The 16,875-nt window shown below is 36.5% G+C and overlaps 1 protein-coding gene across 1 annotated transcript; it reads left to right on the plus strand.

The window, feature by feature from the left end:
• Nucleotides 1–7,281: 7,281 nt before the first annotated feature.
• On the plus strand, nt 7,282–14,315 carry LOC149008212 (protein tesmin/TSO1-like CXC 2). The gene is made up of 9 exons (XM_089167213.1): nt 7,282–7,383; nt 10,721–10,872; nt 10,973–12,037; nt 12,143–12,217; nt 12,503–12,683; nt 12,779–12,874; nt 12,954–13,354; nt 14,014–14,146; nt 14,295–14,315. Exons 1-9 carry the CDS (start codon nt 7,333–7,335, stop codon nt 14,313–14,315), a joined length of 2,175 nt encoding a protein of 724 aa, XP_089023339.1. The 5' UTR covers nt 7,282–7,332.
• Nucleotides 14,316–16,875: the final 2,560 nt, after the last annotated feature.

Raw genomic sequence — 16,875 nt, forward strand, 5'->3', positions numbered from 1 at the left:
TTATTTTATTTGAAAGAATATAGAAATTCTCATAATCCATAAAAAGACTATATTCTGTTATGGATTTTGGAAAAGTAAAAGATCATGCTTATCATTTTTTTCAAGTAACTATAATGAGCTTGTAATTAGATGACTAGATTTTCTAAAATCCAATCATTTCTATGTCGTGTTCCTTCGTCTTGTGTATGTTTTGAATTTGCCATGTGCCTAACTTCCTTACGGTAAGCCTCGTTCAGGCAACTATCCCATCCTCCCCACATCATGAACCATCCTACCCAATCATCCAACCCCCTTCCCTTCTTCCTTTTCCCTATCCCAATAGTGGTGCTTCCTCGTCTAGAAACAATGGAACCTTGAACTTGTTAACACCAACTGCTTTGGTCCGTCAGTTGAATATGATATATTCCTTGAGAAGGCAAATGAGAATCTGCAAAAGCGAAAATGGGAGACAACCTTGTGGGGTTTATTTTAGAGGGCATGCCCTTCCATAAGCAAGCTATGATGGAAGGCCTCCTCAAAGCTTGGAATCCCATGGTCACTATGCAGGTGGCGCCGGATGAAGAGAGGTAAATTTTCTTCTTGCTTAAGAAGGTTTTCAGATATTTCCCTTTCATTAACTACTTTTTCAGCGGAATCCAAGATAAAGATAGGCCCAATTCTATAATAGATTGAATTTTCTCAAATACCATGATTTTCTCCAATACCTTAGTCTTGGTATTTGAGTTTCCGTTGTTGTAACTCCTTTTCCATATATTTTCCTCAATGCAAGTATTGTATATATGTTGAAAGATGAAAACAAAGATATGATGTACTGCAAATACTTTATAACACAGTTTTTCTTTTGATGGAAAGTGACAATGCATTGCTATAACCAAATATCACACAAGGTATAGTGCTATATTGTGTGTATTATTAGTGATAAATGCATTATTCATGTCTCTTCAAAATACTTGAAATGCATTTTATCAAGGCAATGAAATTTTAACCTTGTATTTAATTTTGAGGGGGAAACATATCACTTGGTTGAACTGGTTTTTGAAACAATCTGCACAAAATGATCACTCCACCCCTATGAGAGGGCACGAGTGTATTGGTTATATCTAGGCACATGTACATGTTATAGGGAACAAAGAATTTGGATTTTGTACCCACTTGGCGGAAAAAAATTCCAACTCATATGATTGGATTTTTAATTTGTGTCAAATCTCAAAGTAGTATCTTTCTTTCTCTCTCTTTTTTTATTTTTTTTAATTAGTAAATTAGTTAAAATAGATCTTAACACCATTAATCACCTTTTAGCTAATTGTACTATCATACTACTCTATAAAGGTACAAACTCAAGTTTTGATATACTCTTTTACCATACCAAAATATCTCTGGATTTCTTCAATAGTTACATCTTTTAAGAGGACTTCCTCCCAAGTTTACATCTCTTCATTATTGAACTAAAATACCATTGTTTTTTTTCTTCTTTTCTTTGAATTGAAAATACCACTACTTGTTCCCAATGGATATATCTCTTGATACTATCCCTTGGTTTCTGTGTCAATAACTTCTTCAAGCTTCCATCTCTTTTCCCTGTATCGATCTTTTCCTTTTCTCCCAAAGCCACCAAACAATAAAAGAACTTGACTTTTTGAATTTTCGGCCTCATTATTTCTATCTCGGCTAAATTCCTTCCACATATTTATCCATTCTTTTAGAGAAGAGACTCATCATCAAATATTCTCTATGATAAAGGACACCCCAAACCATAGTCTCCTTGCAATTAGGTAGTGTAACAACAACACATGGGAGGTTGACTCCTCTATCTGACCACAATCCCCACATATGGCTTCTACTTTTATATTTCTTGAATTTAAATTCTCCCCTGTAGTTAAGCATTCATTGCAGGCCCATTATAGGAAATTCCTATATCCCTTCCTACTTGCATCCTATATGTAAAGCATCACAAAAACTAATTATAAGTTCTTTTTTTCCTTTTTTTCTTTCTCCGGGGGTGGAATAGTGCTTTTATATATTAGGCATGGGGGTATTACATAATACAAGGCGGGGCTCTGCCCTTGGGGCTAGCCCAAGGGAATTTGAACTCTGACCTTCTACTTAGAGGTGGTGGTTTTTTATCAACTGAGCCACCCCTCGAAGTTAAGTATCACAAAAGCTAATTGTAGTTATTAACTTACGAAATGTACTTTTCATTCCACACTTATTTCTGGAGAAAAATTACCACATAAAATATTATTTTTAATAAAAAAGATTTTATTTTTAAATAAATAAATAAAATGGTGAGATTCTATTGTCTTTAGCCATCTAGTGTGTTGAGAACACACAGGCGGAATTCTTAGGTTGTGAAAGTACTAAATAAGGTGTGACTAGGATTTGAAATTCAATGCCCCTATCCTTTCTTGTAGATGACACTCTTCTATCTACTAGACTTTGGGAGGCTTTCAATTAATAAGTTTTGGGTAAATATCACTTACCTCCGCTCTTAGCTGGACAAATAGCACTCTTAGTTGGATAATATCACTTACCTTCCCTCTTAATATCAAATACCTCCCCTCTGTTAACTTTTTCGGTTAAATTTAACTTTTATCGTTAAATAATTTTCTAAAATCCCAAACTACCCTTGACTAAAAATATTTTTTATTTTAAAGTCTATAGCAGTTAAAATAATAAATCACCCTCAATTAAAATAATTGTTAAAAACCAAAACACCATAGTTAAAACTCAAATTATCTTTTCTTTTTTTTTGGTTTGCCAACCCCGGTTTATAAAATTCAAATTATCTTTAATTATTAAAAGCCCAACATCTCTTTTTGTTTTAAAAAAAAAAAATTATCAAACAATTAAAAAAAACCCAAAATAGTAGTACGTGTTTAATTTTATCAACATACCCTTTTTTTTAATTGCATTTTTTATTTTACTTGATAGTAGTACGTGTTTTTTTAATTGTTTGATAATTTTTTTTAAAAAACAAAAAGGGCATGTTGGGCTTTTAATAATTAAAGATAATTTAAGTTTTAACTTTCGTGTTTTGGTTTTTAATAATTATTTTAATTGAGGGTAATTTGGGGTTTGGAAAAATATTTAACGGTAAAAGTTAAATTTAACAGAGAAAGTTAATAGAGGGGGGTGTTTGATATATTTGCTAGGTAACAGTGGAGGTAAGTGATATTATCCAACTAAGAGGGGGTGTAAGTGTTATTTGTCCAGCTAAGAGGGGAGGTAAGTGATATTTACCCATAAGTTTTTGACAAAAAAAATTATGAGAATGAAAATTAATATATAAAAAGAACTAAATTTTGTTATAAAAATTTAAAGGGAAGGTGGTGGTTGAACCGCGTCTAAATTGCTTGGCTGAACAATCCTAAAAATCTTACCATTAAATTTGATAGAATTAAATCTAATTGTCCATCATAAATAATTTTGATTTAATTCAATAAATTTAATGACATAATTTATTTACATAGCCGTTCACCTACATTTATGCCAAATTTTAATTATTTTATCCCGGGCAATTTACAAAGAGAAGCATGAAAAATGTCCCCATTATTATTGTAGAAGGCCAATAGTATTTTCACTCATCTTTTGATCACATGGGTTTTCCGTTTTCATGAGAAAAATACAATTCCGATGAATGAACCGAATTGTAAACCAAGCCGGTTACTCACTAAAAAAAAAAATTCAAAAACCCTGCAACTTCTTCGTTCCACGATTTCTAAATTTTCAAAAACCTTTCTCTCTCTCTCAACGTGTTTCCTTCCTTTCTTGCTCTCTTTTTCTCTATCAACACCGATTCTCATCCATTGCATCCATGGTTTCCTCTCTCTCTTGATGATAAGGTCTGTTGAAGAACCTCAAAGATTTTTATTACATGGTACATTTTGCTACTGTGAGTCATTTGATTGAAAACCTGAATCGCTCGACCTCATCTTCTTCTATCTCTGAATCGAAGATCCCACACCGGTCGAAGTGGACGAAGACTTTGGCAAATGATTGTGACCGGCGACAATGCTTGATTATGACGACACGATGGAGAAGACCAAATTCCTGAATCGGTAAGTAGTATTCTCCAGAATCTGTGTACGTAGATGCATTTTCTTAAATCTTCAAGTTAGGAAACGTATTGTAAAATTGTTCGGATACTAGTTTGGATGCCTATGATATGTTTGATGGAATGTTTGTTAGACATGTCTCTACAGTGTAAAGATATTGATAAAAGTATTTTGTAGAGTTCTTTTTCCTCATTGTTGATACGGAGTCCTTAGCTCAAAATGGAAGAGCACCTGGAGATAAACCAGGGTATGATGGTTTGACTCCATCCGGATTCTTATATTATTGTTCTCCTATTATTTATTTGTTCATTTTCTTGGAGAACCCTGCTCTTGTCATTACATTTGGGTAAAAATACCATGCCTCCTATTTTATCTTATCTTTGTCTAAATTTACAAAAATTGTTAATGCTGAAATTTTGACCTAACAAATTGTGAGAAAGATTTATCATGGCAATTGTCTTTTTTCCACACAACACATCTCCTGTTTGATGTCAATGTTGCAAAAACTAGATCATCCACCCTTGATTGGGTGCTAGCAGGGCTGTCAAGACATCTAATCACCTTGTAGCCTATGTGGGCACCTTGGTTGCCTTGTGTTCAAGCACTCGTGTAACACCTTGGGTCACTTAAACACAATGACAACTAAGATACCAGGCAATGAATTGCCAGTTCGAGTTATGTGTTTGCTCACAAGAAGAAAACAAGAAAGCAGATTTGATATCAATATTGCAAAACTTGGATACTGTGTTGCAGAAGATGTAGGATATGGAGAGAACCTTTATTGCTGAATCATCATATTGAAAGATGAGGATTCCCTCATTGCATTTATATTTAGGTTCTCTTTAATCTTTAAACTAATATGAGGGTCCTTATTAGGCATTCTTAGATCCTTTTCATCATTCTTAGGCAAATATTCCAAAATTGCTATGGTTAATCATTGTTGTTCTATATGATCTTGGTCTTACAGTGACAAGAATTTGAAAGGATATGACCAGCTGTTAAATCTTGTGCTGGATGGAGCTACAGAATTTCTAAGAGGTACTCATGTAGTCACATGCAAGGAACGATAGTTCGTTCAAATCGCTCGTATTTCGCTACCCACTGAAGCAACTGAAAACTCAGCCTGGCAAGCCTCCCAAATATCGCCGAGATTTCGGCGATATTTCGCCCCAAATTGTTATTAAAAATTCAAACCCACATGCGTTTTGGTTTTTTTACATAAAATAATATTATGTGAAAAGTCGATTAGTCAAATTGGATTTATGTTTGCTTTATGGGTTTTTGTTTTTTGTGCTTTTTAAAACAATTTTATGGTCGTTTAAGAGCCATGTGACATGAGGCTCAAATGCCAAAAAGGTAAAGAGGTATGATTTACCAAATGTTTATACTTTCATATTTCTCCCTGCTTGCGTGTACATAATCTCATCCGATCTCATCTTCATCTTCTCATCTTCATCTTCACCATGGACGGTCGGTCGGACGAACTCTCGCCAGTACTCGCTAGAGCCTAGAAGTCACTGCATCTACATCTAGATGATAAAGCGAGGCTCGGGTAGGCACCCTAGGTTTCGTCGCCTCCATTCTTCTCCCCTGCTTCTCCCACGGCTATCGCTATTTGTTATCTGCCGGTGGTGCCTTTTTGCGCCGGTAAAAGACATACTACCACCACCAACACCAAAGGCAGCACCGATGAAGACCTGGAGTTCCCTCGGATTGACGGAGAGAAAGAAGAGAAAGACTGAAAGAGGCGATCAGTGTTGATTTTCCGGCGAGATATCGCTCGGATTTCGCCAGATTTCGCTAGTTCGGCAAGATATCACCGAAAAATCGGCGATATCCGACAGATATCGTTCTCCCCTTTTCGTTTTCCGGGGCGGGAAATGCGCGATTCATGATATTTTCGCGAATTTCAAAATAACTTTCCATGGTCACATGGTTTATTGATAGTAGTGTCAATAGGTTTGCATGCATGATTTACTCTTATTATTAGACCTGTAAATGGATAGCCGAAATCCGCCTCCGAATTCGCATTCGTATTCGTTTAAGGGTATCCGTATCCGAAAATTTTCTTACCGGAAAATATCCGTATCCGTCCGCTAAGCAACCGGATTCGGATTCGGATAATTGCTTATCAGATCGGATAATATCCGGATAAATTTTTATCCGGATAGAGTAAAGTATTTAACATTTTTTCTTTAAAAATAGATGATAATCGGATTCGGATAGCGGTATTCGGTAATCGAAAATTAGAAATTTATAATAAAAAATGAAAAAAAGTGACAATTATCAATCAATAATCGGATATTTTATCGGATCGGATTATTATCGGATATCCGATAAAGTTTCGGATTCGAATTCGGATGCCTTCTCTAAATTTTTGATTCATTAAGCAATCAAATAAAACAATAAGAATACAGAAGAAAATGCATCTACGTACACATATTCTGGAGAATACTACTTACTGATTCAAAAATTTGGTCTTCTCCATCGTGTCGTCATAATCAAGCATTGTCGCCGGTCGCAATCATTTGCCGAAGTCTTCGTCCACTTCGACCGGTGTGGGACCTTCGATTCAGAGATAGAAGAAGATGAGGTCGAGCGATTCAGGTTTTCAATCAAATGACTTACAGTAGCAAAATGTACCATGTAATAAAAATATCTGAGGTTCTTCAATCGACCTTATCATCAAGAGAGAGAGGAAACCATGGATGCCATGGATGAGAATCGGTGTTGATAGAGAAAGAGAGAGCAAGAAAGGAAGGAAACACGTTGAGAGAGAGAGAGAAAGGTTTTTGAAAATTTAGAAATCGTGGAACGAAGAAGTTGCAGGGTTTTTGAATTTTTATTTTTTTTAGTGAGTAACCGGCTTGGTTTACAATTCGGTTCATTCATCTGAACCGAATTGTTTAACCGGTTTAACAGGAAAACAACGGAGGATAAAATCAACGGATCTCCTTTCTTGGTGATTAAATCAACGGATCTCCTTTCTTGGTGACATGTGGCCGCCATCAAAGGAGCGGCCGCTAGATGGCCGCTCCTTGGTGGCAACTCGCAAGTCGTAAGTCGTAAATGTGTAAGGCGGTAACTTATGCGAGTGTACTGGCAGTGTACCCTAGGCGTCGATGGTATCTTTCGACCGTTACTTCATTAAACCCATAAGAGAAATTCTTTTCCCGCCTTCTTCCTTCGATCAAAAAGTTCGCTTCTTCTTCGCGGTAGGAGCGGGATTAAGAAGGAAGAAAACCTGCTGCAGAACTCACTCTTCCACTTTCTCGTTATGAATGCGCCGGAGAGAAACCAGATTGGGACTCCGGATTGCAGAATTGAGGTCAGTTTGTCTTGCCGGTTGTGCTCAACTTACTCATTCTTTCTGTTATTTGCAAGTCGTTCAGGATTTCTTCTTTCGATTTTGTGATTTTTTTCTCTCCCGTTTTTACAATCTCCTATTCATTTTCCTTAGATCTCCTTGTTCATTAAAGTATGGAAATGAAATTACTTTTGAGTGTTGATGTCTCTGCTTGTTTCTTGTTCAGTTCATCTAAATTTTCTCTCCGGCGATTTTTACTCAGATTAGGGTTCGCATTGATAGTCCTGAAAGGATTCCTGCGATGTTTTCTTCTATTTTTTTTGGGTGGGGGGTAAAATATGTATTGAGCGCTAAAGCCTCTGCTATGATCGAAGACTTTTGCCGGCAACATTCAAAAAAAACAGAGAAGCATCCTTCCAAGGAGCATTCCTGCGATGTGCTTGAGGATTTTTGGCGTTCTAAGTTTAGGTTCTTTTAGGCTCTGATGTCGGTGGGTTATCTTTCCTTTCAAGCCAGCATTTCATTTTTTCAGTTAACTCTGTTATTTACATGTCCTTCTGGATTTGTTCTTTCGATTTTGTTATGGTTATTATTTTTTTCCCCCCAAATCTCTTTTCGTTTCCTCAGATCTCCTTGTTCATGAGAGTATGGAAATGAAACGAGTTTTGAGTGTTGACGTCTCTGGTTATTTCTTGTTAAGTTTATCTAAATTTCCTCTCTGGCTTTCTTTCTTTACTAGGATTTGAGTTCACATTGATAGTCCGGAAAGCATTCCTGTGATGTGCTTGAGGATTTTTTGTGTTCTATAGCTTAGAGCGTTTTAGACTCTGATGTGAGTGGGTTATCTTTCCTTTCGAGATGTTGTGGTCACGCATCTTAATTCATCTGCTGCATTTCATTTTTTCGGTCTCTTTGTTTGTCTAAATTCTTTTAGGGAAGTTTTCATTTAAAACCCTCTGTTTCTTAATTCAGCTGCCTCTGAAAGGTAGGTCCTTATTGTGTCATAGAGTAGCTCGTCTGTTCCCTTGAGGCAGATGCACCAACATTGGATCCGGTTGCCGCAATTTCATGTACAATGGAACTCTGATTGGATTTTTTTTTGGGCTTTTGAAAGCACCATTCATTCCAGTAGATAAGTAACACCTTGAGATTTCTCATCCTCATATATGGTCCCATAGTTAACAAATAGTTCGAGCTCATAATCATGGATAAATGAGGCAACCGGGTTATGCACAAGATTGATTGGAAGAATGCAAAGTACAAAGCTGCCACAGGAATTCCAACACTTGAAGTCCCGTAATCTTATTCTCAAAGTTTTATCCATGATGCGATTCATCCATATAGCAGGCAAGTTAAGGTTCACATAACCTGCCAGTAGGAGATTATAGGCTATTCAGGGTTTGTAGGAGGGGTATTGATGTAAAATCTGATTTTAGGGTTAGGGTTTCTAGGATGTTTTCTCTAAAATTAGGGTTTTCCAGAATCTTCCAAAGGGTAATTGTCAAATCAAAGTGGGATGGATAATAGGATTAAATCAAGATGGGGCACAAAATAAAACCAGAAGCTTAGTTAGGGCTAGATCGGCCAAATTACCCCTCCAATAGCCACTTTGGAGTGACCTTGGGGCCCACTCCACAGTTTTGGCTGGGGGAAGAATTTTGATTCACATCCGGTATACTAGGTTCGGCTAGGGTTTGCAGTCTTAGGGTTGTTGAAACACAAACCTGAACCTTTCTATTAGTTTCAGATTGAAGTTCCAGAGATTCTAGGGCTTTGGAAAGTTAGGGTTTCTAGGGGTGGTTAGGCTGCTGCTACTAGGAGTTGGCTGCTAGGGGAAGTGAGGGGGTGGTAAATCTAAAAGGGAAGGGAATTTGGTGGTGGGGATTAGGAGTTGTAAAATTTAGGGTCTTGGACCTCTTGGGGAGAAAGAAGCGGGGCCAAATGGTGTTTGGAGGGGATTTCACTAGGTGCGGTGGAGGGGAAGAGAGGAGGGAGGGCTTGCAAATGATGACTTATTAGTTGAAGGAGTTGTGGGTGAAGATTGATTGGAAGAATGCAAAGATCAATGTTGCCACAGGAATTCCAACACTTGAAAACCTTAGAATTCTCCTGAATCCCTATTGTAATTCTTGTTCAATAATTTTATTCATCAAAACTGATTTTGTTATAAGCATTAGGCTGTATATTTATAGCCTTTATTAGACAACTCATAACAGTACTCAACTTTTTAAACGTTCATTAAAAAAGAATTTTATTTATAATAGGACTTCTACTTATCTTCTCCTAGGCTTACTTGGTATAGAACTAGACTCCTACCAAATTCTGAATTTAACTAGACCCAGCTGGGCTTAATTAAGACTGCCCAAAATTATAACATTGTCCCTATTGCCGGATCACACTCCTATGCTGCCGGGCTGTGCCACATGCTGCTGGGCAGCAAACCTAAGTTGCAAAACGTGAGCAGTGGTTAATATTGATATCAAGCTAATAGCATATTCCTGAGTTGATTGAATTGAAATGGCTAATCTAAAAATAATTTCTATATCAATTCAAATTTACCATCGTACAATGTTTGCATATATCACTTCCTTTATCTGTACACAACATTTACAAACATAATTAAATACAGAATTTAACGACAAAAAATGGCAACTTAATTATATTAACATTGTTTATTAGCAATCAACTGTATATACACATACATATTAGTTCTATTCCTCATACAAGTTTTATCCATAATCAATCTTTTAACTACGCACAATTTGGATATGCTGTATGGATAAATGATTCTAACTTGCATCTTAATTCCTCTTGGCTTTCAACTTTGTTTAGTACTACTGTCTAATGAAGCCTTTAAACTTGAGGTTTATATTTTTCGGACTTTTCAGGTGGTAATTTTTCTCTTGCTTTTGCTCTCACCCATCACATTGGTTAACTTTAGTGGCACCCATGTTTATCTATCGATTTTTCTGGTTTCAAGTTAATTTGCAAAAAATCTGCACTAGTTCAATCTTTGACTTGTAAAATTTGACCTAAGATAGACACCACTCACATACAATAATAAAGTCTTTGGATTGCCTGTGCATGAGAAGAATAAAGTCTAGTTGTAATAAGCCTTTTTTCACGTGTATTTTTGTGCACATTAGTTATTTACCATCATATTATTTCTTCTTATTAAACAATCTTCTTCTAATAACACCCCCCTTTTTTGCATGTGCTTTTTGTGCACACTAATTATTCACCATCATATATTTTTTCCTTGTTTCTGTTATTCACTGTTTCTGGGCATGGTTTCTACTTTCTTTAATGGTCTCTCGAGTTGTGACTTCACCATATTAAAGCTTATATTCACCTGCAGGACTCTGCTTTCCTTTGTTATATCAACAACATGTCTCCTATTAAACCTGTTAAGCCTATGCATATAACTCAAACAGTCAACTCACTCGCTTCTGCCTCAGTACCACCAGTTTTTACTTCTCCACATGTCAAGGAGTGGAGATTTTTAAGAAGGTGATTCCTACTTCACTTCATGTTCATGCTCTAGAAAAACTAATTGGTCTAGTTTAATGTAGTGGTTTATAACTTTTTGCTTTTGTTCCCACCTCTCCAGGCATCATCTACCAGATCTTTCAAAGCCTGATTTTTGTGGTAATGGAGATGAAGCCAATAGACTCAATACTAGTGTAGGGGTTCCGGATTCTGTTCAAGTCCTTGATTGCCCTTCATCACCGGATAGTTTTGATCCAGGGTTTTCTATTAGAGAAGTTATTGTGCCATTTAGTGGAACCCCAAATCTGGCTACTGAGTCAAACCTTCCACATGGTAGTAATGATGACTTGCAGAAAATACAGCCCATGGGTCTCATTGACTGTTGTGAAGAACACCAAATGGAGGATACTGAGTCTGAATCAGAAACAGTTATTGTGCCATCTAATGGAACCCCAAATCTGCTTACTGATCTGCTGAATTATTTGAAGTATGACTATGAAAGTGAAGGGATTTGTCAGGTTGATCAAAACATAGATGAAAAGGCTGGATGTGATTGGGAAAATTCGATTTCCGATGCTTCTGATGTGTTAATTTTTGACACTTTTAGTGAAGCTGAGTCTTTAAAGGAGTGGATGCCGGAGTTAGTTCATCATGAGATTGGTTCCTTTGCTTCTCTTGAGTCAAACCTTCCACATGGTAGTACTGATGACTTGCAGAATACACAGCCCATGGGTCTGGCTGACTCTTGTGAAGAACATCAAATGGAGGATACTGAGTCTGAATCGGAAGCAGTTATTGTGCCATCTAATGGAATCCCAAATCTGGCTGCTGATCTGCTGAGTTATTTGAAGTATGACTATGGTAGTCTTGATTGCAATCCAGTGCCTTCCCATGGAAATAACATTGACCTTCTGGCAGAGTTCAATAGATCACCAATACCACCTTTTCATTTTGTTCAAGAGGTCTCAGAAGAAAGACAACATTCATTTGGAAGTGAAATAGATATTCAGGGGATTTGTCAGGTTGAACAGAACAAAGATGAAGGGACTAGTTCTTCAAGCCTGAATTCTGTGGGTTTAGAAATTTTTTCAGCTGACAATGGAAGTTTGGCTGGGCAAGGTGCTTCTAGAGAATTCAAATTTGGAGCTAATGAAGAGTTCAATCTTAGTAGCCCAAAAAAGAAGATGTATGAATGACTTCTAAATTTTCTTGGCTGAATTACTATTTCATAACTTCTCTTTTCTACTAGCTTCAATTCTGGATGAAGTTTTTGATAGTTCATAACATGCAGGCGCAAGTTGGAAATTTCCAGAGAAAGTGAAGGATGCAAGCGTTGCAGCTGTAAGAAGTCGAAATGCTTGAAGCTGTAAGTTTCATATCGTAGGATTGCATACATAGTTGTGGTATATAATATATACAAACTCAGTGCAGACTATACGAGAAATTTCTTTTGGTTATGAGATCATCTAGTTGTTTCCTTTTCTAATTTCAAATGTTACTGTTACATTCTGGTTTGTTTCTGTTATTTTATGAAATTCTAATTAACCTATTTTCATGGTTTCATTGATGACTCAAATTGAACTTGGGAGTTGGCAACCCAATTTCTTAGGATGTTCTTATTTAGTCTAACCATGCAAATTTTTCTATGCAGTTATTGTGAGTGCTTTGCTGCTGGTGTGTATTGTATGGATTCTTGTTACTGTCAAGAATGCTTTAACAAGCCTATCCATGAAGATACTGTTATGGCTGCTCGCAAGCAGATTGAGTCTCGCAATCCACTTGCATTTGCACCCAAAGTTAGTAGACACTCTGAGTCTGTTCTGGGAATTCGGGTTGGATAATTAATCTCTTACCTTTTCATTTTATTTCTGAAAATGTTTTCAACTTGGCAAATCTGAATTGCCCTTACAATTGAGGTGTTTTGCAGGATGAATCCAACAAAACTTCATCTTCTGCCTGGCATAAAAGGGGATGCAATTGCAAGAAATCCGGTTGCCAAAAGAAATACTGTGAATGCTATCAGGTACTGCACACAGCTCGTTCATCTTTGCTTTTTATTTAGTACTTGGTCATCAACTCAAATATGTTGGCTTCTCTATTAGGGAGGCGTTGGGTGTTCAATCAACTGCAGATGTGAAGGGTGCAAGAATGAATTTGGGTTAAATCCAAGCTTGGCAAAAGATAAATTGGCTCTTTCAAATTACACAGCGCATGGGTCAGATAGCCTATCGGTTGGCCTTGCTGGAGGGGTCACAAGTTTACCCAGTATTTCGCATTTCAGTCCTGAAGTCATGTATTGCAGCAGTGCCACCAACAGCTACTTCCCCACATTTCCCACCTCAAGAGCTCCACTCCACTTCTGTAATACAAGTGTGCCAAATTGTGCAGTCTGGGAGCACAGTGCAGCAGGTGTTGGTGCACTGGGAGGCATGCCTTTGGAGGATTCTATGCGGGTGGACTTAGTGGAGGAATGTAATTCTGGGAGCATCACAGGGGATGAATTGTAACAAGCTTGATATAGCCTAGTATATATGTAATTAAGGTTCTTAGTAAAGAAATGAATGAAGATAATTCTCTAATTCCCCTGTTTTATAGCTCTTCTTAACCATCTGTTCTTCTCCTTCCTTGCCATTCTCTGAGAATTCCTTATTCTATTTGGTGAGTTATATCATACTCAGAATCAAATATTGCAATTCTGAAACCTTGTATATTGTTCATAAGGGTAACAGACAGATTTAATTGAATGGATTTGTTGCAGAAGCCCAGATACGATGCTCTAAATTTGATATCTAGATCCTTCAGTTGCAAATTGTCTTAATCGAATATGGATCCAGTAGTTTTACTTTTTCCAAAAAAATATATCATGTGGAAGCTGTGAGCATATGTGGTGATTGCTTTTAAATGGTAGGCATTGCCACTAGCTGAGCCTGGGCGGTTGGTCTTTAATCTTTAGTTTGTAAAAATCTGATAAATTGGTTTGGCTTTATGAGCATTTTATCTTACTTGTAGAATTGCTTAATCCGGATGACTACTTTTTGGTTGTTACGATCATGTAGGTTCCAATCCTTGATTATTCCAGTTTCAAATATACTATTTGAGTTTGAACTAGTACTCATTTACACACGTCAATTTCATATTTCTCACTTTGTATTTCTATTGAAGGTTCCAGTGCAAGCTTCATGGATTAAATCATCTACTGAAGCTGCAATACGAAGAAGCCATAATTTTGACATTCCAACATGGAGAAATGCACATTGGAGAGGATGATGCAGCTTTTGATCTCATGGATGCTAATGTAATTAAGCAACCCCAAACTTCCTTTTACTTAAATTTATCATTACTTTCTGCTGGGCCTACATAAGCTGTGACTATTCTAGTGTCCAAAGGTAGAATTAATTCTGAGTTTTTGTTCTTGACTCTTGAGTTGTATGCTTGATCTTTAGATGTGCAAGGAACAGTGTTGATTGTGTGGAAGAATATGGGAATTCTCTCTTGCAGTTGTTTATAGGTGATGAGGATAAAATAAAAACAAACCAGCTTCAACCGTGGTCGGGTCATTGATTCCGGTTGGGGACAGGTTCAACAACGGTTGGGTCAAGAAACCCAGTTAGTACCGATCTAGAGTTCGAACCAGGGAGTAACGTAAGGGCGAAGGAACATTAACGGTTATAAGAGACGTATCCCGTGGAATTTGGGTACATGATCGGGCCATGAAAGGTAACAACCACTAACTCCGATAGAAGGGTAAAAATTCTAGGATCGAACGGCTATGAAAGAAGGATTATGAACAAATCCAATGATCAATAACAAGAAACTAAAGGTTCACACACAACTGAGGTAACTGAATCGTTTTCCCTCCATTATCGTTTTCAACTAAAACTCTGCTAACTAATCAGAGCTCTGTAGTAATTCATTATTGACTTAGCTTTTGGAGGTGGACACTCAACCATGCAGTTAGGTTTCGCAGGAATCTGAGGGCTGAACCATTTTTAGACGCATCAGTAGGGGCTCTAGAACTTGCAAGAGTAATCGCCCCATCACCTAGATTCTGAAATTATATGCTTGGAACACTGGAGTTAGATTAGTGGATTCTCTTGGCATTTTGGATATCTCAGTTTGGCCTATCACCCAGGAATTAGGAGTTGATACTTTAAAACTGAATTCTGGTCCCTAAATTGTCTTTCACCATCTTTCGTTTCATTAATTCCCTTCAATTATCATATTTCATTTGAAGGCTTTTATGGGGTTGTGCAATTTCACGATAACTTTTTTTTTTTTGGTAAACATTTCACGAGAATCTATCTATGCACGTTTGCTTCTTGCGACTTCTAATGAATGATATGTGTTCAGACTGATGTCAGCCTCGCGACATAATACCGAAAGACAAACATGCAAAACCAAAATTTTATTTATTAACTTATTATAATTAATCAGATAGCAGTTTTGGAGGTTACTGGAAGAATAAATTTATCAAAGATTGCATAGATCGATTAAAAATATCTTAATATAATAACTAAGATGATGAACATACCTTCTTTAGGAACCATCAGAGATGAAATGCAGCAGAATCTTTTATTTAGTCTCTCAAATAACGAATCTCAAATTGATCCTATGATCAACTTGATACTAGATTTTCTCCTTTAGACTCTTTCTTATTCATTAGGCTTGATAGAACAATTTCTCTGAACTAACACTTTATGTGCATATAATAATATAATCAATTAAAATTTAGAGGAGAAACTTATCATCCTCTATATATGCAAACTCATTAGATCGTCCATTAATATCAACTGTCTCTATTAATCCACACTAGTCAATCCATATAAGAGTTTCAGTAACCATATATTACCTTATATTAGATCAATAAAGAAACAATAAAGAAACAAAATCAGAGTGTAACACAATCAATGAAGCTCATCTTATGTGAAATATTTTATTAATATTCTAACATGTTACATCCATCAGTTCCAAGTTCCAACCATTTTGTGGTGTCTACTTGGATAACAACATTCAATTTGGGTTCCCAATAGATTGCCTGGCACAAAGGTCATCCAAGTTTGTGTCATTGTTTGGATGATGTAAATATGCTTCGACTAAACAATGCTTTATTTAATATTCAAAAATTTGGATGATGCATAGGTGCAATAGCTCAGTTGGATTTTTATTTGTGGCAACCTTGCTGCCTACAGCCAACGATTATGATATTACCATGTGCACAATAGGAGATTCAACGGTTGTAAATCAAAATGTGGGGATTAAAGTGTAAATAAAAATTTTTATTTTACTTTTTTACACTTAATATATTTCAAATTTACAAAAATAAGTCCATGAATTGGGTTATATCCTCCCAGAGTGCTTTTGAGGAAGAATCTATGTTGAGACCCTAAGAAACTCACTCCCATCCATTATCCATAGAAACCCTCGGTAACCTTGGATGAAGGATCCAAGACTTAGCATGGCTAAAGCAGATTGCCGGCAGAAAACACCATTTAAATAGCGATTGCGAGAAAACCCTAGTTCAAATCTATGGATAAAACTTTGAAACCCATTAAATGTGAGCTTAAATTTTATTTCTCTTCGCAATCATCTGAAGCCTCAACACCACTTGAATAGCTGTAATTCAATTTTGCTTTAGAGGCTATCCATCTTTCGATTCTCTTCTACTGCCCTAACACCACAACATTGTGTTGAAACTTGAAAGCAAAAATCTGAGATTGAAGGCAAAAAGTACAGTAGGAGCTCCAAAAGTAGATTTTTGGGTTTTTTTAAGTTTCACTTTGAAATTTAATTTACGAGAACATAAAGAAGAATTATGCTCCGAAATTTTAGAATCATTGAAGAAGAAGGTGAAATCTAGAGACTTAAATCACTGCGTTCTAATCTCCAGTGCCATTTCCATTGGAAACTTAGTCCCCCCCCCCTTAAAATTGAAATCTTACAAAGCCTCCCTCCACATTTAACACTATTAGGTTTATGTTAGTTTTAATTTTAATTTGACAATTTTTTTCCTTATCTGAATAAATT

Source organism: Hakea prostrata, chromosome 8, assembly GCF_041222555.1.
Source record: "Hakea prostrata isolate BN-2017 chromosome 8, UWA_Hpros_2, whole genome shotgun sequence".
Classification (NCBI taxonomy): domain Eukaryota; kingdom Viridiplantae; phylum Streptophyta; class Magnoliopsida; order Proteales; family Proteaceae; genus Hakea; species Hakea prostrata.